The sequence below is a fragment of the Chlorocebus sabaeus genome, chromosome 12 (genome assembly GCF_047675955.1).
Source record: "Chlorocebus sabaeus isolate Y175 chromosome 12, mChlSab1.0.hap1, whole genome shotgun sequence".
NCBI lineage: Eukaryota > Metazoa > Chordata > Mammalia > Primates > Cercopithecidae > Chlorocebus > Chlorocebus sabaeus.
This window is the reverse complement of record NC_132915.1, coordinates 27,418,079-27,443,587: the sequence shown is the minus strand read 5'-3', so window position 1 is coordinate 27,443,587 and position 25,509 is coordinate 27,418,079. Positions and strand designations below refer to the sequence as shown.

General features: G+C 37.8%; 1 protein-coding gene, 1 long non-coding RNA gene and 1 other non-coding gene across 4 annotated transcripts in view; 1 reads left to right on the top strand and 2 right to left on the bottom strand.

Moving 5' to 3' along the window:
* LOC140712920 (uncharacterized) overlaps window positions 1–25,509 on the bottom strand; it is a 105,926-nt gene that overhangs the window by 31,987 nt on the left and 48,430 nt on the right. The window lies entirely within an intron of this gene.
* Window positions 1–25,509, top strand: part of MAMDC2 (MAM domain containing 2) — a 182,478-nt gene that overhangs the window by 140,927 nt on the left and 16,042 nt on the right. For both annotated transcript variants that reach the window (XR_005240447.2, XM_007969453.3), the window contains exon 12: window positions 24,587–24,846. Coding sequence is in view for 1 of the 2 variants with exons in the window: in XM_007969453.3 (XP_007967644.3) it covers window positions 24,587–24,846 (260 nt within the window). In the remaining variant the exon portion in view is untranslated. The remainder of the gene's footprint in view (window positions 1–24,586; window positions 24,847–25,509) is intronic.
* Window positions 3,316–3,506, bottom strand: LOC119624699 (U2 spliceosomal RNA). The gene has a single exon (XR_005240843.1). It is a non-coding gene; the product is annotated as a U2 spliceosomal RNA (small nuclear RNA).

Here is a 25,509-nt window from a genome sequence, read left to right as displayed (position 1 = left end):
CCGGAGAGGCACCTGCCAGATGCCAGCCAGAGCTCTCCTATAAGAGGTGTCTGTTGGCCCCTGCTGAGAGGTCTCTCCCAGTTAGGAGGCATGAGAGTCAGGACCCCACTTGAGAAGGTAGTCTGTCCCTTAGCAGAGCTTGAGCACTGTGCTGGGAGAATCCTCCCTGTCAGGATCCACTGCTTTCTTCAGAGTTGGCAGGGAAGGATATTTAAGTCTGCTGAAGTTGCATCCACAGCCACCCCTTCTCCCAGGGGCTCTGTCCCAGGGAGATGGGAGTTTTATCTATAAGCTGCTACCTTTCTTTCAGAGATCCTGCCCAACAAGGAGTAATTTAGAGAGGCAGTCTGGCCAGAGCTGCTTTGCCACACTGTGGTGAGTTCTGCCCAGTCTGAACTTCCTGGTTTCCTTAGCACTGTCAGGGAAAAACTGCCTACACAAGCCTCAGTAATGGTGGATGCCCCCTCACACCAAACTCCATCATCCCAGGTCAACTTCAGACTATTGTGCTGGCATTGAGAATTTTAAGCCAGTGTTTCTTAGCTTGCTGGGTTCCGTGGGAGTGGGACCCACTGAGTGAGACCACTTGGCTCCCTGGTTTCAGTCCCCTTTCTAGGAAAATGAACGGTTCTGTCCTGCTGGGGTTCCAGGTACCACTCAGTTGGAAATGCAAAAATCACCCGCCTTCTGCATTGGTCTTGCTAGAAGCTGCAGACCAGAGCTGTTCCTATTTGGCCATCTTGCCAGATCTCAATATACGCTTTTTGTTGTTGTTGAGTTCTTACTGTTTGTATTCCTTTACTAATTGTGTTTCTTTTTTCTTTAGCCCACAACTAACATTATGATAGTTGTATTATTTTCATAACTACCCTAATATTTGCTTTATATTTTATTTACATTTTTTTAAATCCTAAAAAGTATTCTATATTTATTCACATATTTCCCCATTCATCTTCATTCCTTTCTACATTTCCATGTTTATCTCTTGAATTATTTTCTTTGGTGGGAAGTGTTTTTCTTTTTCTAGAAGAATTTTCTTCTGTATCTAGCTTTTTTTGTTTTGTTTTGTTTCATTTCCTTTTTGGTGCATGTCTGCTGCTGATTTCTTTCAGTTTTTGTTTGGGAATGTCTTTTTCCTTTACATTTGAAGGATAGTTTTTCTGGGAATAGAATTCTAAGTGAACAATTATTTTCTTATCAGCCATTTATGTAAAGATATAATTCAACTGAATTCTGGTTTCCATCATATCTATTGAGAAGTCAGATGTCCGTCCTAAAATTTTTTTTTGAAAGTGTACTATTTTCCTCTGGGTGCTTTCAATATTTACTCATGTTTGATTTTCAGCATTTTAGTATGATATGTATTTGTCCATTTTGCATTGTTATAAAGGAATATCTGAGATGGGGTAATGTATAAAGAAAAGTGTTTTATTTGACTCATGGTTCTGCAGGCTCTAACAGCATGGCACCAACATAAGCTCATCTTCTGGTGAAGTCTCAGGAAGATTTTACTCATAGCAGAAGGCAAAGGCAGAGCAGGCATGTCAACATGGTGAGACAGAACAAGAGGGAAGTGGGGAGGGAGGTGCTAGGCTCTTTAAACAACCAGTTCTTACATGAACTAATAGAGCAAAAACTCACTAATCATGAAGGGGATGGCACCAAGTCATTCATGAGGGATTGACTCCCATGACCCAAACAGCTCCCACTAGTCACACCTCCAACATTGGGGATCACATTTCAACATGAGATTTCAGAGGACAAATATCCAAACCATATCAACATGCATGTGTGTAGTCTTCTTTGTAATTATTCTGCTTGGGTTTCATTAAATTTCTTTAATCTTTGAGCTGAGATTGTTCACTAGTTTTCAAAATTTCTTGATCTTTTTCTTGTCAAATATTGCCTCTGCCTAATTCTCTCTCCTATCTTTCTGAGACTCTAATTATAGGTACATTAAAAGTTCTTACTATGTATTATATATACTTCATGCTCTCTTACAAATATTTTCTTTCTTTTTGTTCTCAGTTCTTTAGTTTGGATATTTTCTATTGGCCAATTTAAAAATTTTTTTGAATCTTTCTCAGCAATGTTCAGTATGTTATTAAACCCATTAATTGATTTTTAATTTCTGTAATTCTATTTTTCAATTCTAGAATTTCCATTTGTTCATTTTTAAATAGTAGATTTATTGAGATGGAATTTGCATTCCAAATAATTCATTTTTTAAAGTATACAATTCAATGGTTTTAAATATACTCATGAAGCTGTGTGATGCCCCTATCTAATTCTAGATAGATGCCACTATCTAATTCTACAACATATTTTTATCACCTCAAAAGAAACTCCATAGCCATTAGCAGTCACTCCCATTCCCTTTCCCCATCTCTTCCCTCTTTACCCCATCCCCAGACAACTACTAATCTACTTTCTATCTATATAGATTGTGGGCCTTCCATATAAATCAGATCATACAATATGTGGTCTTCTGTATCTGGCTTCTTTCACTAAGACAAGGTTTTCAAGGTTTATACATTTATCAATTGATGAACATTTGGATTGCTTTCATTTTTTAGCTATTATAATAATGATGCTATTTTATTTGTGAACAAGTTTTTCTGTGGACATATGTTTTCATTTTCTTTAAGGTGTAAACCAGGGAGTGGAATTGTTGGATCATATGGTAACTCTATACTTAACTATTTAATAATTGCCAGACTTTTTCAAAGTGGCTGCACCATTTTACATTCCCACTGGCAGTGTATTAGAGTTTCAGTTTCTCCATATCCTTGTCAACATTTCTAACTTTCTCTTTTTTATTATAGTCATCCCAAGTGGGAGATGGCAACTCATGTCCATTTTGTCTGATATTATTATATCCAGTTCTCTTTTGGGAACTGCATGAATGGTATATCATTTTCCAATCTTTCAGTTTCAACTTATTTGTATATTTGAATCTAAAGTGTATCTCTTGGAGACAACATATCGTTGGATCATTTTTTCAATTCATTCTACCAATCTCTACCATTTGATCAGAGTGTTAAATCCATTTACAATTAACATAATTATTAATAAAGTAGAATTTGTGTTTGCATTTCAGCATTTGTTTTCTGTATGTGCTACATATTTTTGTTCCTTTATTCTTCTATTACTGTTTTTATGTTAAATAGATATTTTCTAATATACCATTTTAATTCTCTTGTTTTATTTTACTATATATTTCTAAGTTATTTTCTTAGTGATTGCCCTAGGGATTTCAATTAACACCTTTAAAAAATATTTTAACAAGTAATTTTAAAAAATGTTATCTCCCAAAGGGGGTGCACCATTTCTGGAGGTACTAAAATATCAGGTCAATGCCTGGAGTGGACAGAGTAAGTTCCTATCCCATCTCCCTGCTCCAAAAACCCATTTAATATAGTATCCTCAGATAGAGGACATATCAGATATTAAGCTTATAAGAACAGATACTACACTTGATCTTAGCCAAAACGCTGAGAGGTGATCAAAACAATTGCTTTTTTTTAAAAAAAAAAAAAAAAAAAAAGAAAGAAATGGGGTCTCACATGTTGTCCAGGCTAATCTCAAACTCCTGGGCTCAAGCCATTTTCTCACCTTGCCCTCCCAAAGTGCTGGGATTCAGGCATGAGCCACCACTCCTGGCCCTCAATTAACAACTTGATTTAAGATAATCTAGTTCATATTAATATTAACTTAATTTCACAGCACACAAAAACTATGCTTCATTTCTTCCTTCTATTATTCTATCATGAATATGGCACCTTTTTGTATTATAAGCCCATTGACACAGTTTTGTAATTATTGCTTTATGCAGTTGGTTGTCTTTTAAATCAGATAGAAGATAAATAAAAATATACTTATTCTGTTCTTTATATTTACCTACACAGTTACCTTTATTGGTACTTTTTATTTCTTCATACAAATTTGAGTTACTATCTAGTACTCTTTGCTTTTAGCCTGAAGGACTTCCTTTAGTAGCTGGTGATGAATTTAGTTTTATTTATTTGAGAGTGTCATAAGTTCCCCTTTGCTTCTGAAGGGTAGATTTCCTGCATATAGAATTCTTAGTTTTCTTTCAACACTTTTATATATGTCATCTCACTATCTTCTGGCCTTTATAGTTTCTGATGAGGAATTGGCTGCTAATATTATTGAGGTTCTCTTGTATATAATGAGTCACTTTTGCTTTCAAGATTCTCACCTTAAAGTCAGCTGATTAGCAAAGAAAAAATTTTATTAATTAAAAAGATTCGCTCATTGTCTTTGGCTTGTAATAGTTAGATGTAATTTTTCTAGGAGTGACTCTTTGAATTTTCCTAGTTGAAGTTCTTTGACTTTCTTGAATGTACAGATTTATATTTTTTAAAATCAGGTTTGAAAAGGTTTTGGCTATTAATTTTTCAGATGTTCTTTCTTCCCCTTCCTCTTTCTTCCCTTCTGGGACTTCCACTATGCATATGTTGGTACACTTGATGGTGTCCCACAGGTCTCTGAGTCTGTTCATTTTTTCTTTTATCTTTTTTTCTTTATGTTCTTCAGACTGGATAATCTAATTGATCTGCCTTCAAGTTTAGTGATTCTTTCTTCTGCCAGTTCCAATCTGCTGCTGAGCCCCTCTCATGAATATTTTATTTCATTATACTTTTCAAATCCATAATTCCTACTTGGTTCTTATTTATAATTTGTAGTATTTTTAGTGATACTCTCTATGCATTGAGACATCATTCTCATACTTTATTTAGAAATGGCTTTCATTAATTCTTTAAACATATTTGTAATAATTGACTTAAAGTCTTTGCATAGTAAGTCCAATGTCTTGACTTCCTCAGGGATAACTTCTATTGACTGCTTTTTATCCTGTGTATGGGCAATAGTTTCCTATATCTTTGTGTGTCTCATACTTTTTGTTGAAAACTGGACATTTTGAATAATACAGTTTTACAGATTCTTCTTCTCCCCAGTTTTTTTTTTGTTAGTGCTGTTTGTTGTTTTTGTTTTTGTTATCATTGTTGCTGTACGATTACTTAGTGACTTTCCTGGACTAATTCCGTAGAGTCTATATTCTTTGTTGTACATGGCTCTGCTCTGCTAGATTAACAGTCAACTAATTATTGAACAGAGATTTTCCTTAAATGCCTTAAACCAATAGATCCCCCAGAATACAGCAGGTTCTGTGTTTGTGTTGGGGCATGTCTTTGTTGCTCTAGTGGGAAGTTTACAACTTTGCCTTAGCCTCCATTTCTTGCTCATGAAGAGCCTAAAGGTCAGCCAGAGGTGACAGATTAGGACTTCCTCAGTTTTTTTTTTTCTGGGGCTGTGTACAGCTCTTTATATTTGCATGGCCCTTCAGATTTCCAGAAATATGTTAATATGTTAGAACTTTGTAAAGCTCCCTACAGATATCCCATTTCCCCAAATTTTTTCTTTTCTTTTTGGTCAGCCCTTTGTTAGCTTCAACTGTTAATGCCACCTCAGGCAGATGCAATGTTAAACAATTGTTTAACTGATTGTTTTTGATAAATGCCATGCGGATACAGTTGTTCATAGAGAGTATGATTTACTTCAATCAGGTTAAATAAAGGCAAGCCCTGAGAATGAAGTTTTTCAGAAGCTGCTAAACAGGTTAAATAAAGCCAATTCTCTAGAGATGGGGCTTTTAGGGAGCTCCAAATCTGTTCTGTATCTTCCAGTGGCTGCTAAGTTACTGCTATTTAAAACACATAGTTATAAAGCTCTTGGCTTTCACAACTTTTGTCCAAGAGTAGAAGGGATGGAGATGGGATTACGGCAAGAAAAAAGGTCACTGTTCTTAGCAAAATTCAGTCATTTTTCCTGGGAAAAGTACTCTTGGATTGTCAAAAGCCTTTAGTTAATTTCCAGAATTCTGAAAAAGTTGATTGTGACAGTTTTTTTGCAAGTGTTCTCATTGCTTTTATGGAAGAACAGATTTTCAGAGGTCCTTACTCCGCCATTTTGAAGGCTCCATATTCCTCCTCCTGATTTTTTTTTTTTGCTTTTGAATAGATTTGAGTTCATTGGTGAAATTCTCTGTCTTATCTATTTTCTTAAACACATAAATGCTCATATTATTGAATTATTAATCATAATTATTTACAGTACTTGTGTGATAACTCCATATGTGGGCCACTTGTGGTTCTGCTTCTATCATCTGTTACCCCCACCCCCATCCCCTCTGGTCCTGTTTCTTGATAATGTCTGGTGGATTTGATTGAATAATGGACTTGTCAGTGAAAAATTATAGAATCCTGGGGTGATCGTATTTCCCTCTAGAGAGAATTCAACCTATTCTCCAGTAGACAACTAGAATAGAGCAAGTCACCTCAGTCCAATCAGAACTAAGCTAACTTGAGGTAGTGTTATAGTTCTATTATGCTGGCCTACTTCTGCTTCTACCCTAAACTTAGGATATACCCTCCAAAAATATACTCTCAGATTTAACTAGGAACTCTCCTCCTTAGTATGTACTAAACTTCAGTTTGTGTCTCTTCAGCTGATGAGATTCCTGAAAATCCCACTTTGTTTTGCATTTGGCTTCTTGTCCTCTTGCTCTCCGCAATTTAAGAATTTCACAAATGCCTTAGAAGATTAACAAGTGATGGGATCACTTTTTCATACCTCCCTTTTCTCAGAAAACTTGTCCCTGAATGTCTTGTCTGCTTTGGTAGCCCTGAAATTCAGTTACTGCCTTCCCAACCCAGTGAGATCTGTTGGTTTCTCTGCCACTTGGCCGCTGTTCTCTGAATGGCATCTAAACTGAACAGGCAGGTCCCCCAAGGTGGAAAGCATCTTGAAGAATACTGAGCTCATTTCACTGACCTTTCATTTTTTCTTAGCTCTTGGACCCTCATGTCTTTGCTGTTTGGAAATCTCTCTGATAACTTCAGGTGTTTTCTTAAAAAAATTATCTTTTTTTCTAATTTTTCTCAGCAGAGTATAGCTCTGCTACAAGTTACTTAACAGAGACAGAGGGGATGTCTTTGGCATTTTATTTTTCAGCATTATTTATTTAAGAACATGATTATTACACTCAAAATATACTCTTTTCTGTACTACAAGTCAACCAGTCATAGTGCTTTGAATGAGATATTTGTGTCTCTGCCCTCTTACAACATATTCTTCTGTTGATATGTTCTGACTGTTCTGCCCAAGGCCTTGCTGTATCTAAGATTACCTTATTCCATGGTGTGCTATTCTTTGACAAGGGATAGGAGGGGAAGAATATACAATTTTATATTTACATTGCCTTTGGCTTTAAACTGCCTAAGAGACCATGGAATTTTCTATTTCTTTCCCTTTATAAGTCCTCATCTTGAATAATAAATATTGGTGACATCCAACTATGTTAAAGAAAAAATTATGCAATGACACTTGTTAAAGCACAGTACGGCAGGCTTGATTCAGTATCATTCTGATAGTTATAGGGACCACTGCAATGGGATTTTGCAGTAGGGAAGAGAGATCGGGCTCAACTTTGAAAAAAGTGTGGGCAAGTGGGAATTTATAGTCAAATGGTTGGTTGAGGGTCAGTGAATGAAAAATGACTAGGAGGTAACATCAAGGGTAAGGGAGGCTCTAGCTAAACCAACCTAACAGATTCTTGCTAAGGACAGGCATGGTGATTGGACATCACCTGGAGGATGAAGGAGGATGAGGAACCTTATATTGAGGGTGATCGGATATTGAGGGTGGGGGGTTCTTGCTAAACTAACTTATTAGGGTTCCTACTAAAACTGGATTTTATAAGTAAGTACAAAGACAGGCCTAGGAGAAGCCTTAGGAGCCTGAATGAAGTTCAGTCAAGCAAAGATGCTTTGTCAACCATCATAGGAACAAGGTAATTTACTTGTCTTTTTTGTTCAGTTATCAGAGAAACCACTTTGATAATCACCTAAAGGTTTTTTGGAAAGTAATCTATATTATAAATGTAGTATTACTTAGATTGATGTCACTGAAATTTCTTTTCCGTGGAGGATATATTCTAAAATAAGAAAATTTTAATTGACTCAACAAGTTAATAGATCTGGAGGTAGATCGGATCTTCTAGGTCAGCTAAGGCATCATATGCATTTAAAAATATTAAAACACTGAATAAAACCCATTCAAGGCAGTATTAACTATTGTCTGCTTGGATCCTGAGATAGCAACAAGAAGCCTGCCTGTAATTAGATGTACAATTTAAGCAATTATTATATTACATTTGAAAAGGAGACCTCCTATAGCCTGTATTGCTCATTTATTGCATTTAGTCCTAATAACCTTTTCTATGTCTCCTTTCCATATATAGGCAATAAAGTAATGGCAGGATACCAAAATGGCTGAACTTTCTATTCTATACATTAGTAAAGTAATAAACTCAAAGACTTGGCTAGGAGCACAGTATTTTTCTCCTTGATGACCACAGGGTATTTGTTTGCTATTGGTGGTAACAAGATTCTTTTTGAATGAATGCGGTGCACTCTGGGACTTTATGAAGATATACCTGCATTTGTCGATTGAATTCTGCCTTTTCACTTCCCATTCTTAAAGCCTGTCATCTATACTTGAAACAACACAGACAGGGAGGAAAAAGAAAGGGGAGAGGCCTACAAAGCTGTTTTACAGACAGGTACATTAGCTGGTCAGTCAATATGGATCCATTAAATAAAAACAGAAGCTCAGAAAAGCCACACTATAAACATTTCAGTTTATTTTGTGTCCATCAGAATCAATACATCATCATATGTAGCAATTCCAAGGGAGCTATAGTTCCTGACTTACTAACTGGTGATGCAATAAACCTTTCCAAATTCTAGAGTACAGTACGGTGTGGAAAGACCAAACAATGAGCTGCCTCTGCTATTTGCTGCCTGCATAACCTGGGGAATAATTACATGACTTCTCTGAGCTTCAGTTTCCTCATATGTAAAATAAAGATAACAATCAATGACCTGCTGCTATGATTTGAATGTGCCTCCTCCAAATTTCAGGTGTTGAAAGTTAATGGCCAATGTAACAGAATTAACAGACAGGACCCTTAAGAGGTGATGATTAGGCAATGAGGGCTCCTTCCTTGTGAATGGGATTGAGGCCTTTGTAAAAGAGGTTTCACGCAGCATTCGACTGGCTTGCCTTCATGCCTTCCACCATGTGAAGACATAGCATTCCACCCCTGTGGAAGATGCAGTCCTTGTTAGACAAGCAAACTTGTCAGCACATTGATCGTGGACTTACTAGCCTCCAAAACTGTGAGAAATAAACTGCTGTTCTTTATAAATTACCTAATCTTAGGTATTTTGCTATAGTAGCACAGACTGACATCTGCTAATCTCATAGTGTGGCTCTGATGATTAACTGAGATTCTGTTTGTGAAAAGAATAATATGTAAGCTCCACTGAACTGAATGATATTATTATAAGCTCCACTGAATTGAATGGTATTATTATTTTTACAATTAGTGAGTCTTTTACAAATTCTGATGTTTACCTCTGGAGTATTTTCCTGGACTCATTGTTTTGTCATTTGTGCTTTTATAAAATAGAAAATTATGACATATGAGTACAAGTAAAATGAGTTAGTAGAAACCAGAAATTCTGTTGGAACCTTGGGCCAATATTACCTAGATTACATTACATTTACCACCAGGTAATTCAAGTGGTAAGTACATGAATATTTTTCTAATTTGTTAGTAATATTCATGTACAAGAAAAATATATAACCAGTACATCAAAACCATTGTTTCACAGGTTTACAGCTAGCTGTCTATTTTCATGCTAATATGAAGTTTCCTGTTTGAATAAATGTACTAAAAATGGAATCTATTTAAAGAAAAGCATTAAATGAATAATAGTACAAATACGGATAGGCAAAAAAAATCACAAAGGTAATATTTGTATGACTAAAGTTTGGGAAACATTTGTAGAACAAATCATTCTCGTAGAACAACAATAAAGACCAAAAAACAAACCAACCAATCAAATCCAGCCGCACCACCTGGCTCCTATTTAATAACATAATAATGGTATCTGTAACAGATGAATAGTGACTTGCATCGAAGTGGGATGGACTCTGTAGGATTTGACAAACTATTTCCTGCCACCATTTACTTGAGTAGCTCTATCCTGGCAGAAACAAAGTTTCCTGACATAGATGCTACTTACAGTAGTCCCCTCTTATCTGTGATCTTGCTCTCTGAGGGCAATAAACCATGGTCTGAAATATTAAATGGAAAATTCCAGAAATAAATAATTCAAAAGTTAAATTGAGTGCAGTTCTGAGTAGTGTTATGAAATATCACACTGTCCGGCCCCATCCTTCTCCATCCTACCCAGCACGTGAATCACCCATTTCACTAGCATCATCCACGCTGTCTACACTCTCTGACCATGAGTCACTTAGTAGCCGTCTCCATTATTAGATGTTCTGGTACCACAGTGCTTGTGTTTGTCACCTTCATTTTACTTCCTAGTGGCCCAAAGCACAAGCGTAGTGTTCCTGGCAATTCAGATAAGCCAAAGAGAAACCATGAAGTGCTTCCTTTAAGTGAAAAGGTGAAAGTTCTTGATTTGATAAGGAAAGAAAAAACAATTGTATGCTAAGTTTGCTAAGGACTACATTAACAATGAAACTTTCTGTATTAGTCTGTTCTCACTCTGCTAATAAAGACATACTTGAGACTGGATAATTTATAAAGGAAAGGAGGTTTAATGGACTCACAGTTCCACAAGGCTGGGGAAGCCTTGTAACCATGGCAGAAGATGAACGAAGTACAAAAGCATTTCTTACGTGGCGGCAAGGCAAGAGAGCTTGTGCATGGGAACTCCCATTTATTAAATGAGCAGATCTCGTGAGACTTATTCACTACCACGATAGTATGGTGGGGAACGGCCCCCATGATTCAATTCTCTCCACCTGGCCCCACCCTTGACATGTGGGGATTATGAGAATTCAAGGTGAGATTTGGGTGGGGACACAGCCAAACCATATCACCTTCTATCTGTGACATTGTGAACAGGGAAAAAGAAATTTGTGCTACTTGTGCTGTTGCATGTCAAACTGCAAAAGTTATGGCCACAGTAAATGATAAGTATTTAGTGAACATGAAAAAGGCATTAAATTTGTGAGTGGAAGACATGAAAAGAAAACATGTTTCAATTGATGACAAAATGTTGCAACAGAAAGCATTGAGACTATATGAAGACTTCAGCAAGGGATCCCCTGAAACAAGTGATACCAAGCCATTTACTGCAAGTAAGGGATGGTTACATAGATTCAAAAATAAGTTTGGACTGACAAATATAAAAAATACTGAAGAGGTTGCATCTGCTGATGAAGAAGGTTCTGCTACCTTTCCAAAAGAGTTGAAGAAATAATTAAAAAGAAAGGATGCCATCTAAAGCAAATCTTCAAGTCTTCTGGAAGAAGATAAAACCTGCATTCATAAAAGTGCAAAGGAGGCACCAAGGCATAAAACATGGAAGGACAGATGAACTCTGGAACCACATGGCAATGCTTCAGGGCATATGATAAAGCCAAGATGGTGTACAAAGCAAAGAACCCAGTACTCTGGAAAACAAAAATTAACTGCCCATGTTCTGGCAACATAATCAGAAAGCATGGGTGACAGCCATCTTGATTATGAAATGGTTCCACCAATGTATTATCCCAGAAATAGAAAAAAAATATTTGGAAGACAAAGAGTTGGAATTTAAAGTCCTGTTAATAAGAGACAATGCTCCTAGTCATCCTAAATCTGTCAGCTATAAAACACAAAATGAAAATGTTCAGGTTGTGTTTTTGCCTCTGAATACAACCTCATTGCTTTAGCTTTTTACCATCATTCAGTTTGTCAAGGCTACATACACCTGCCTTGTATTTGATCACATTTGATCAGCAACTGATGTAGACCCTAATCTGGATATAATCTGTTCTGGAAATCATTCACTATTACAGATGCAATAACATTCATCAAAGCTGCAATGGACAAATTAAAAACAGAAACTGCAAATGTCTGCTGGAAGAACTTATGGAGTAAAGTTGTGAATGATTTTAAAGGCTTTCTGGGGATTGATGAAGAAGTTAGGAAAATCATTCACATGGCAAGACAAGTTGGTGGAGGATTTGCCAACATACTTGAAGAAATGGAAGAATATATTGAAGGTTTTCAAGTATTACCAAATGAGGAATTGGAAGAACATGTTATCTACAGAGGAAGAGAAAGATGAAGAAACTGAAGCAAAACCAGCTGTGTGGGTATTACTGAAATTTACCAAAGTGTTTCAAATTGCACAGACATCAAAGGACAAAATTATGGAACATGATCCTAGGATGGAATGCAGCATTAAAGTTACCAGTATGATCAAAGGATTACAACATTTGTGGCAACACTTTAATGAGTTACAAAGAGAGAGACAATAACATTCTATTACAATTCTCTTCCAAAAGTTTTGGCAAAAACAAAACAAAACAAAAACCTTCAACTACTGAGGATCTCCAAACACTGACATCATCTTCTCCTGACATCCAACATCCATGTCATCATGGCTCATTCATCCAGGATCACCCAAATCAGATGCTCCTCCTTCTGATGTATCCTTAGAAAGTCAATAGTAGCCTAACGCTACTTTACAATGCCTGGGTCATTCATCCCACTTTATCTCACCATGAATGCATTGTATCATCTTGCATCAGCACAAGAATGGTGAGTACTGTACAGTAAGATTTGGAGAGACAGAGAGAGAAAGACCACATGCACATAACTCTTATTATATTGTTATAATTGTTCTATTTTATTATTATTGTTGTTTATCTCTTACTGTTCCTAACTTGTAAATTAAACTTTACTATCAGTATATCATATAGAAAAAAGCATAGTACGTATATATATGGTTTGGTACTATCCACAATTTCAGGCAACCAGTGGGGGTTGTGGAACTTGAGACTACAGTATTTATGAGACAATAAATACAAGTCTTAACGAAATTCCCACGGTGGTACTGGCCATTCTAATTTTATTAACATTTATATGATACTATGCTGTCAGAATTCCTTGTAAACATTAGTTTTAGTTGACCTGGAGTTTACAGGGATTTTGTAGCCAAATGATACTAGAATATATAAGCCAAGAGTAACTTATCCAGGTTAGTGAGAAAATGTCTTCAACTATTTCCTATCCATTGACTCCCCCAGTGAATAGAAGTCATTCAGTCCTCCCTCCCTGATCCTACTATTCCAGAAAAGCAACCCTGCATCATTTAACAATTTACAGAGAAATACCAGCACTTTCTTTTGTAGTACAGTTAAATATTCCAATAAACCTTCCATATTTCTGGCAAATAAATTCTCTTCCAATATGCAGCTAAATAAAGGTAGAAGTCTTCTTCATTTCCAAGAACACAAGAACTTCTTGTGTGATTGAAATATTAATAATACATTAAAATATTAAATAATGAAATTTATCAAAGTTTGCTTTGAGACAAAAGAATATCACAACTCTGTTTTAATGTGTTAGTTCCAGTTTATTTCAAGTCCCTGTCTTTTAAGAATTTTGATAGTTGGTATTCACACATGTAGGAATGCTATCCAGTGAGTTTGTAACTATCTAAGGAATTAGCTCCGGATTATTAAAGTCTTCTATATCTTTCAATCTTTCCATAGCTTATTTTTTATTATGTTAGTTTCTGACATTGCCAGATTCTACTTATACAGAGAAGGCCTCTGTGACAAGCTTTTTAAAAAATTGGTAGCAAAATACACATAACATACTTTAACCATTTTTAAGTGTCTAATTCAGTGGCACTGAGTCTATTCACTTCATTGTGCAACCATCACCACCATCCATCTCCATAGCTTTTTCTTCATTTCCCAAAACTGAAACTCCATACCCATGAAACAATAACTCCTCATTTATGACAGCCTTTTAAAATCACTTAAAAGTATAATGCGTAAAGAGAAATTTTAGAGTGACAACTTCTGTTGTTCTTCACAAAACATTGGTATATTTTTTCCCTGATTTTTAAGAATTCTTTTCCAGCTAATGAATGCAGCTAGCTGTTCATTCCACACAGCCTCTCTATGCAGGCCACTCAGGCTCCTTCCCTACCCTGCAAAAGAGCCACGAGACTGGAGGAACAGCTGCTTCGCAGTCAAGAATTATGGATGTGGTGTGTGTCTGTGCGTCTCAACACATCACAGTTGCTGTGCAAAGAACAGATGGCACCTTGATCTCCCAATAGATCCAATGGAACCCCCATTTTGAATGTTAAACAATGACCCATAGAGAGAATGTAATTTATTTGCTCCAGTTAATAATCCCTTCCACAGACTGGAATCCTTCATGTGCAAGAACATGTGAGTTGGTATGAAGCTTCAACACTGGGGCTTCCTGGCTCCCATCCAGAACTTTTGTTTGCTGAGACAGACAGTGCTTGAAGATGTAATGTGGTAAAACTTGTCAACAAACAGGGCTTTTCTCTGCTTTCCAAACACATGTGAGGCAGAGTGGCTCTCCGTGAAGTTCTGATCTTTTCTGGGGAAAGCAAGTGTCATATGCAAGTCAAGAAGAAAAAATATTTGTCATCAAAAGGAACAAATGGTTTGTGCATCAGAGGCCATACTCCGATTCACTGATAAATTTCTTAAAATTATGTTTATGTAAGATGTTTGTCTAGATTGCTCTACATAGGTATTGCTTTATGAAATAGACATAAAGTAGTCCTCCCTTATCCAAAGGTTCACTTTCCAACTCAGAGTTTCAGTTACTCTCAGTCAATGGCAATCTGAAAATATTAAATGGGAAATTCCAGAACCGGCCAATTTATAAGTTTTAAATTGTGCACCAGTGTATTGTTATAATTGTTCTATTTTATTATGAGTTATTGTTGTTAATCTCTTACAGCATCTAATTTATAACAGAATTTATCACAGGCATATGTGTGTAGGAACAAACGTAGTCTATACAGCATAATTATACAACAAGCAACATATGAGACTTCCTTTCATTTTTGGGGGGATGTATCTTTTTTATTATTATTATACTTTAAGTTCCAGGGTACATGTGCACAACGTGCGGGTTTGTTACATATGTATACATGTGCCATGTTGGTGTGCTGCACCCATTAACTCGTCATTTACATTAGGTATAACTCCTAATGCTATCCCTCCCCCATCTCCCCACCCGACGACAGGCCCCGGTGTGTGATGTTTCCCACCCTGTGTCAAGTGTTCTCATTGTTCAATTCCCACCTATGAGTAAGAACATGTGGTGTTTGGTTTTGTCCTTGCGATAGTTTGCTCAGAATAATGGTTTCCAGCTTCATCCATGTCCCTACAGAGGGCATGAACTCATCCTTTTTTATGGCTGCATAGTATTCCATGGTGTGTATGTGCCACATTTTCTTAATCCAGTCTATCATTGATGTACATCTAGGCTGGTTCCAAGTCTTTGCTATTGTGAATAGTGCCACAATAAACATATGTGTGCATGTGTCTTTATAGCATCATGATTTATAATCCTTTGGGTATATACCCAGTAATGGGATGGCTGGGTCAAATGGTATTTCTAGTTCTAGATCCTTGAGGAATCGCCACACTGTCTTCCACAATGGTTGAACTAATTTACACTCCCACCAACAGTGTAAAAGTATTCCTATTTCTCCACATCCTCTCCAGCACCACCTGTTGTTTCCTGACTTTTTGATGATCACCATTCTAACTGGTGTGAGATGATATCTTGTTGTGGTTTTGATTTGCATTTCTCTGATGGCCAGTGATGATATTTTTCAACGTGTCTGTTGGCTGCATAAATGTCTTCTTTTGAGAAGTGTCTGTTCATATCCTTCATCCACTTTTTGATGGGGTTGTTTGATTTGTTCTTGTGAATTTGTTTAAGTTCTCTGTAGATTCTGGATATATTATCAGATGGGAAAAGTGTAAAAATTTTCTCCCATTCTGTAGGTTGCCTGTTCACTCTGATGGTATTTTCTTTTGTTATGCAGAAACTCGTTTAATGAGATCCCATTTGTCAATTTTGGCTTTTGTTGCCATTGCTTTTGGTGTTTTAGTCATGAACTCCTTGCCCATGCCTATGTCCTGAATAAATTGCCTAGGTTTTCTTCTAGGGCTTTTATGGTTTTAGGTCTAACACTTAAGTCTTTAATCCATCTTGAATTAATTTTTGTATAAGGTGTAAGAAAGGGATCCAGTTTCAGCTTTCTACATGCGGCTAGCCAGTTTTCCCAGCACCATTTCTTGAATAGGGAATCCTTTCCCCATTTCTTGTTTCTGTCAGGTTTGTCAAAGATCAGATGGTTGTAGATGTGTGGTATTATTTCTGAGGCCTCTGTTCTGTTCCATTGGTCTATATCTCTGTTTTGGTACCACTACCATGCTGTTTTGGTTATTGTAGCCTTTTAGTATAGTTTGAAGTCAGGTAGCATGATGCCTCCAGCTTTGTTCTTTTGGCTTAGGACTGTCTTGGTAATGCGGGCTTTTTTTTTGGTTCCATATGAACTTTAAAGTAGTTTTTTCCAATTCTGTGAAGAAAGTCATTGGTAGCTTGATGGGGATGGCATTGAATCTATAAAATACCTTGGGCAGTATGGCCATTTTCCCGGTATTCATTCTTCCTATCCATGAGCATGGAATGTTCTTCCATTTGTTTGTGTCCTCTTTTATTTCATTGAGCAGTGGTTTGTAGTTTCCTTCGAAGAGGTCCTTCACATCCCTTGTAAGCTGGATTCCTAGGTATTTTATTCTCTTTGAAGCTATTGTGAATGGGAGTTCACTCATGATTTGGCTCTCTGTGTGTCTCTTATTGGTGTACAGGAATGCTTGTGATTTTTGCACACTGATTTTGTATCCTGAGACTTTGCTGAAGTTGCTTATCAGCTTAAGGAGATTTGGGGCTGACACAATGGGGTTTTCTAAATATACAATCATGTCATCTGCAAACAGGGACAATTTGACTTCCTCTTTTCCTAATTGAATACCCTTTCTTTCTTTCTCTTGCTTGATTGCCCTGGCCAGAACTTCCAACAGTATGTTGAATAGGAGTGGTGAGAGAGGGCATCCCTGTCTTGTGCCAGTTTTCAAAGGGAATGCTTCCAGTTTTTACCCATTCAGTATGATATTGGCTGTGAGTCTGTCATAAACAGCTCTTACTATTTTGAGATATGTCCCATCAATACCTAGTTTATTAAGAGTTTTTAGCATGAAGGGCTGTTGAATTTTGTCAAAGGCCTTTTCTGCATCTATTGAGATAATCATGTGGTTTTTGTCTTTGGTTCTGTTTATATGCCGGATTACATTTATTGATTTGTGTATCTTGAACCAGCCTTGCATCCCAGGGATGAAGCCAACTTGATCATGGTAAATAAGCTTTTCGATGTGCTGCTGGATGTGGTTTGCCAGTATTTTATTGAGGATTTTTGCATCGATGTTCATCAGGGATATTGGTGTAAAATTCTCTTTTTTTGTTGTGTCTCTATCAGGCTTTGGTATCAGGATGATGCTGACCTCATAAAATGAGTTAAGGAGGATTCCCTCTTTTTCTGTCGATTGGAATAGTTTCAGAAGGAATGGTACCAGCTCCTCTTTGTACCTCTGGTAGAATTCGGCTGTGAATCCATCTGGTCCTGGATTTTTTTTGGTTGGTATGCTATTAATTGTTGCCTCAATTTCAGAGCCTGCTATTGGTCTATTCAGGGATTCAACTTCTTCCTGGTTTAGTCTTAGGAAGGCATATGTTTCCAGGAATTTATCCATTTCTTCTAGATTTTCTAGTTTATTTGCATAGAGGTGTTTATAGTATTCTCTGATGGCAGTTTGTATTTCTGTGGGATGGGTGGTGATATCTCTATCATTTTTTATTGTGTCTATTTGAATCTTTTGTCTCTTTTTCTTTATTAGTCTTGCTAGAGGTCTATCAATTTTGTTGATCTTTTCAAAAAATCAGCTGCTGGATTCACTGATGTTTTGAAGGGTCTTTCGTGTCTGCATTTCCTGAATTTGAATGTTGGCCTGCCTTGCTAGGTTGGGGAAGTTCTCCTGGATAATATCCTGAAGAGTGTTTTCCAACTTGGTTCCATTCTCTCCGTCACTTTCAGGTACACCAATCAAACGTAGTTTTGGTCTTTTCACATAGTTCTATATTTCTTGGAAGCTTTGTTTGTTTCTTTTTACTCTTTTTTCTCTAAAGTTCTCTTCTCGTTTCATTTCATTCATTTGATCCTCAATCACTGATACCTTTTCTTCCACTTGATCTAATCGGCTACTGAAGCTTGTGCATGCATCACGTAGTTATTGTGCCATGGTTTTCAGCTCCATCAGGTCACTTAAGGTCTTCTCTATGCTATTTATTCTAGTTAGCCATTCGTCTTATCTTTTTTCAAGGTTTTTAGCTTCTTTGCGATGGGTTTGAACATCCTCCTTTAGTTCAGAGAAGTTTGTTATTACCGATCATCTGAAGCTTTCTTCTCTTAACTCGTCATTCTCCGTCCAGCTCTGTTCCGTTGCTGGTGAGCAGCTGCATTCCTTTGGAGTAGAAGAGGTGCTCTGATTTTTAGAATTTTCAGCTTTTCTGCTCTGTTTTCTCCTCATCTTTGTGGTTTTATCTACCTTTGGTCTTTGCTGGTGATGTACAGATGGGGTTTTGGTGTGGATGTCCTTTCTGTTTGCTAGTTTTCCTTCTAACAGTCAGAACCCTCAGCTGCAGGTCTGTTGGAGTTTGCTGGAGGTCCACTCCAGACCCTGTTTGCCTGGGTGTCACCAGCAGAGGCTGAAGAACAGCAAAACTGCAGAATGACAGATGTTGCTGCCTGAGTCTTCCTCTGGAAGCTTTGTCTCAGAGGGGCACCCAGCTGTATGAGGTGTCAGTCAGCCCCTACTGGGAGGTGTCTCCCAGTTAGGCTACTCGGGGGTCAGGGACCCACTTGAGGAGGCAGTCTGTCCATTCTCAGATCTCAAACTCCATGCTGGGAGAACCACTATCTCTTCAAAGCTGTCAGGGACATTTAAGTCTGCAGAAGTTTCTGCTGCCTTTGTTCAGCTATGCCCTGCCCCCAGAAGTGGAGTCTACAGAGGCAGGCAGGCAGCCCTCCTTGAGCTGCAGTGGGCTCTACCCAGTTCGAGCTTCCTGGCTGCTTTGTTTACCTACTCAAGCCTCAGCAATGGTGGACGCCCCTCCCCGAGCCCCGGTGCTGCCTAGCGGTTCAATCTCAGACTGCTGTGTTAGCAGTGAGGGAGGCTCTGTGGCTGTGGGACCCTCCAAGCCAGAGGCGGGATATAATCTCTTCGTGTGCCGTTTGCTAAGACTGTTGGAAAAGCGCAGTATTAGGGTGGGAGTGTCCCGATTTTCCAGGTACCATCTGTCACGGCTTCCCTTGGCTAGGAAAGGGAATTCTCTGACCCCTTGCACTTCCCAAGTGAGATGATGCCCCGCCCTACTTCGGCTCACACTCCATGGGCTGTACCCACTGTCCAACAAGCCCTAGTGAGATGAACCCGGAAATGCAGAAGTCTCCCATCTTCTGTGTCGTTCACGCTGTAGACTGGAACTGTTCCTATTTGGCCATCTTGGAACCTCCTCCTCATATTTTATGGTACTAAATACAAAGGTTTCTGGAACTGGAAACCTTAGTGAATAGTTTCAGCCTGATACCTGCGGCCCAGAGGTGCATAAACTGAAAGCATAGTACACTTCAGGAGTCACATCTGTAGAGGTATGTGTGGTCCAAAGAACAGATGGTTAGAGGAGGCTATGCAGGCCATCCCTGATTTAGTTAGAGTCCCAACCTGTTGGGAAGAACTGGGCAACCAGACTAGTGCTTCACCCTCACAAAGTAAATGAATTAGTCCATTGTGCCCATGAAAGAAAGAAGTCAATCAAATGATCCTAGGGATAATTAAGAGTTTTCCTCTCTTCCAGAATCTCAGAATAATCCTGGTCAAGACTTGTACTGTTACCAGTAGGAATGCACAATCATCATCCCTAAACAGACAATTCTTAGGTCATCTCTCTCATGTTTAATTCATTGCTTCCCTTCCATTTTGAAAAGACTTCATGTTTCAGGGCCCTTAGTCTCTACTTTCCAGTTCCCCAGTGACAGCATCTTCAGAGGAGCTTTTCCCCACTATTGAGAAGTTCATCTATAGCTAAGGTCCTTTACCTGGCATTCAAATGGGCCTTTTCAGAGCTCCAAAGCCAGGTGTGAAAATTTTTTTCTTGTCTTAAAAATTACTTTTGGGAGGGAATGTTTTTTAAGTCAAATGTATTAGGGTATTGTTTCCATCTACCATGCTACTAATTTATGTGTAGGATAGCATGGGATTCCTTTGTACATAGTTAAGCGATATACCATGGTCATTTTCATGCCTTGATCTCTCTTTCCATGGAATTAAATTAGACACACCCTTCTGTTAGGATTATGTATATCTGTATTATTGTTTACATTGACCTAACTTAAGTTAGAAAATGTTAAAGAAAATATGTACAAAAGAAAAAGGTTCCTTTCATCGCTGAATGTGCAAAAACTCTGTGCTTCTTGTGGACCAATTTGCTTGCCAGTGAAAGAATGAAGGTAATGAACTCAAAGAATTATCTTATGTGTTCATTTAAAAAATACTTCTGATAGTGTAGAACTTGTTCGAGATGATTTGCTTTGATAAGACTTTAATTTTACCACAACTTGGATTTGCTCTAGTTTGCCTTGAAGCATCATAGTCAAGTGAATATCTCATTGCCAAGAACTTCCCACATTTGGAGTGACTGTGGTGGAGCCATGTGCCCTAGAAACGGTCAAATTGGTTTGTGCTTAGAGCTGTGGGGAAAAAAAAGGATTCATTCATCCATTCAACAGATATTAATGAGCATCTGCTATGTTCCAAGCACTGTTATAGGACCTGGGAACGTGGCAGTGAACTAAACAAGAAAAAAATCTCTGCCCTTGTGAATTCTAAAGGAAAGAGACAGGCAAACACAAAAATAAGAAAATTATACAGTATAATAAGAGGCAGTTAACTATGGAAAACATATTAAATTAGGGTATAGGGAATGAGGAATGCCAGGGAAAAGGGATTGCAATTTGGAATAGTATAGTCAGAACAGGTCTAATAGAAAAGGTAACATCTGAGCAAAGACTTAAAGGTGGTAAGAGAGTGAGACCTGAGAATATCTAGAGGAAGAGCCAGGGTTAGCACACACAAAGGCCTTGAGGCAGCAGCATACCTGCCATATTCCAGGAATAATACAAAGGCCAGTGTGGCCAAGCAACACAGTGAGTGAGGAGAAAGCCAGTAGGAATGAGAGAGGTAAGAGAATAGGTGGGAGATAATATAGGATTCTAAAGCCAATTGTAAGGACTTCAGCTTTTACTCTGAAATGCTGAGCCAATGGAAGGATTTAAATGAGTGGTTACGATTTTGCTTTTGCTTTGGAAGGAGCACTATGAATACAGTTTTGAGATGAGATTGCAGGGGACCAGAGTAGAAGCAGACAGAGTAGTTGGGAAGCTGTTGCATTAATCCAAGCGAAAAATGATAGCAGCCTGGACCAGGATGATAGCAGTGGAGGCGATAAGAAGAGAAGTGACTGGATTCTGGATATATTTTAAAGGTAGAGCCAATGGGAATTCCTGATAGCCCTGATGTGGAGAAGCAGAGAAAGAGAGTAGTGGTGTGCAACTCACAGGTTTTGGGTGTGAACAACTGAACATTCAGTCTACTTCAGGCTGTTAGGAAGTTGAGTTTTGAATATGTTCAGTGTGAGATGTCTACCTGACAGTAAGTGGAGATGTCCATTTGACAGTTTGAATGAGTCTAGATTTCAGCAAAAACGTTGAAAATTTAAATCTGAGATATAACAACATATTTCGTATTTAAAGCCCTGAAACAAGATGAGATCATCAAAGTAGTAAGAATAGTGAAGTAAAAACTGGACCTTGGGGTACTCCAGGGTCAAGAGGTCAGGAAAGAGAGAGTGGAATTGGCAAAAAGTGACCAGTGAGGGAGGAGAAAAAGCAGGAGAATACAGTGTCTTGCAAGCCAAGGTAAGAATGTAATTCTACTTTCTGAAGTGGTAAACCACTATGTCCAAAGTTACTGATGGTACAGAAATGACAAAGACTGAAAACTGACCACTGGATTTCGTAATGAGGATGTCATTGGTGAGCACTCCAGAACACTGACAGGTTTTTTTGCTATTTTTAAGCAGATCATGGGAAAGTTGGCAGCTATGCCATTTCCCTTAAGCCTGCATCTGGATGAAACTACTGCCAATGAGATGAAAAGTTGAAGTTGACTGGATGTCAAATGTAACATACCAGATCAAAGACACTCCCATAATTTCGATTTCTTATTTAAACCAATTAGCCTTCTAATTAAAATTTACTTTTGAACTGGGCTGAAATATATGTAGTCTTTAGAGTATCCTAAAGGAGGTTTTGATTTCTACTTGTTCACTGCATTCAGGAATCCCCAGCTAGTGGAGCCTTTGGTGGCAGCATGCCTTGATAACAGGCAACCTGAAGTGACTGACACAGAACTCTTCTCTGATTCTGCTTCTTTGGGGCAACATCATTCCTTAGATGTGACTGGTTGATGCAGGCCACATCCTGTGAGTCAGCCCAGTTTTGCAGGGTGAAAACGTTATAGAGTAAAACACTGGGGGAAGGGGTTACACAGTGCACACAATTTATTAAGACCAATGATGCTTTCTCCCACTGTTTTAATAAGCCTATAGAACTCAGATTTGTGTTTGTAGAAATAAGAAAAAGAGAATGGAGAAAGACCTCTCAGGCACACAGAGGGGACTTCCAACCAATTCTTGTTGGGATATCTCAATTGCCGTATTTTTGGAAATGATTAGAATTCATTGATTAAACTTCAAACTATAAAGAAACCATTTCATTTGCATGTATTATTTGGGATCTCTTTATTTTTCCTGTTGATTTGGTCACCAATTTCTGCATGAAATAATGAGACATATGATACTTTGTAAAGATTACTTTTTACATCATATATGTAAAAAACAAATCAAAATTGGCAAAACGTTGGTGTTTGCTTGGGCTGCCATAACAAAATATCATAGACTAGGTGGTTTAAACAACAGAAATAGTCCAACATCAACGTGCCAGCTGTTTTAGTTCCTGGTGAGGGCTCTTTTCCTAGCTTGCAGACAGGCAACATCTTGCTGTGTGCTCACATGGCCTTTCTTGGTGTGTGCACCTGAAGAGAGAGAGAGAGAACAAGCTCCCTGGTGTCTCTTCTTATAAGTGCACTACTGTCATCAGGAGAGCTTCAGCCTCATGACCTGATTTAGCCCTAATTAGCTCCCCAGTGCCCCATCTCCAATTACTATCACACTAGGGTTAGGGCTTCAACATACGAATTGGGGGAGACATATACATTCATTCCAAACACAAATGTAACACCGAACAAAGCAACAAAGTTGTATGCAAACTTTCTTTGTATATTTTTCAAGTAGCGGAGGTTTAAACTTTTCATCAAGTGATCAAAGATTAACAACTACTGATGTAGAATTCAGGGCCTTTTTTAAAATGGCCCTCAGATGCACAGAATTATATTACCAGTGAACTACTCTAGAAAAGATCTCTTGCATGACTATTCATATATAGTTTTACTTCAGTGACATGATAGTGATTGTTTAACACCAACTGGCTCTCTTTGGGAAGGATGTGCTGACTTGTATACATGTCCAGTTTCTGTGGTGTAAACAGTCTCATCATGGCCCATTTCCAGCTACCAATGTGAAGTCACTTGGAGCTGAAAGAGGATGCATACAATGGGCTATTGGAAGCCCGTGGAAGTTGGCTGCAGCACACCACTGCCCTGTCTTCATGCCGACTAATCCTGTTTCTGCCTGAAACCAATAAATTTTAAAATAGCAATAAAATAAAATTAGAAAAGGAAATTGGAAAGGCAATTTTAAAGTATTACAGAATATGTTTTCAAGCCTAAAAAAGAAGTGACACGAACCATTTTAGAAACTGAGCAGGACAGGAAACAAATAATGGAATATGCATGACATGTGAGTGTATGTCATTATGTTACTTAATACTCACAATTCTGTAGCACAGGTATTAACCCTTATCTTAAAAAGATGAATGTAAGTTCAGAGATTATTCATTAGACCAGAATCACATAGACAACAAATATTAGAGTCAAGACTTGAACCCAGATCTACCTGACTACAAAACCCATTCTTTCTCTGTCTCCAAACCAACGTCTGGAAGCTTTAGAATATTGTCCATGATTGAGTAATATAAATTCTGATGTGTTAATCACTGTATCAGTGGCATAATACTGGTATATTAATTACCTCTATACAAGATACAAATTAAACTGAATTATGAATCATTTAAGAAATCATTTTGCTGGTCTCATTTTTGTAACTTATTTTCCTTAGATAATATGTATTCTTCAAAATTATAAAACCCTTTATCAGTACTTTTAGTCAGGTCATCTTGATTTGACACTCTGAAAGAACATTATGGAAGGAGAAAATGTAATTTGTGTCCTTTTTAACAATACCTGCTTTTGCATTCACCTCAAGGCTACTACATGTACATTGAGGCCTCCCACATGGTGTATGGACAAAAAGCACGCCTCTTGTCCAGGCCTCTGCGAGGAGTCTCCGGAAAACACTGCTTGACTTTTTTCTACCACATGTATGGAGGGGGAACTGGCCTGCTGAGTGTTTATCTGAAAAAGGAAGAAGATAGTGAAGAGTCTCTCTTATGGAGGAGAAGAGGTGAACAGAGCATTTCCTGGCTACGAGCACTGATTGAATACAGCTGTGAGAGGCAACACCAGGTAAGCCAAGAGAGATAAGAACTAAGCAATGGAAAACATGTAGGAGCTTCTGATGTTCTTTCTTATTCTTGCTACCAAAGATAATATTTTGTTCTTTTTCAGGGTCGTAGATAAAGGCAGGATTAAGAAGAAGTAAACATAATTAGTCTATACATTAATCTAAGCAGTGACAGGGAGAGAAAGTTTTGAGAATTTATGCATAAAGTGATTTTTTTGCAGTTCTATGATAAAAGTATATATATTTTTGTCTTGATACATTATGGGTGTCAAGTATATTTCTATGTATCATACAAATCTCCAAAACCAAGTCTTCTTTTCTTCTAAATATGGTATTACCTAATTAGTTGCAGCTGCATCTTGTACTCATTACCCACATACATGTAAGAGCTTTTGCCTTAAGCCTCTATTTAACAGTTAGTATGGTCCAAAGTTTTTTTTGTTTGTTTGTTTTTGTTTTTGTTTTAATGCCTCTGCCTCCATCACTGCATTGATGCAAAAGAAACAGAGAGACTTGATCCTCAGTCCTTGGTCTCCCCCGGGTCCTCTCATGTGCTATAGAAGACGTCCATCCTAGATGTTCTCTATCATAAAGGAATCTGGGAAGCAATAGGAAACATCCTTTTAAATTCTAGTAGGTAGGGGTTGAACAGCCAGTCTAGCCTG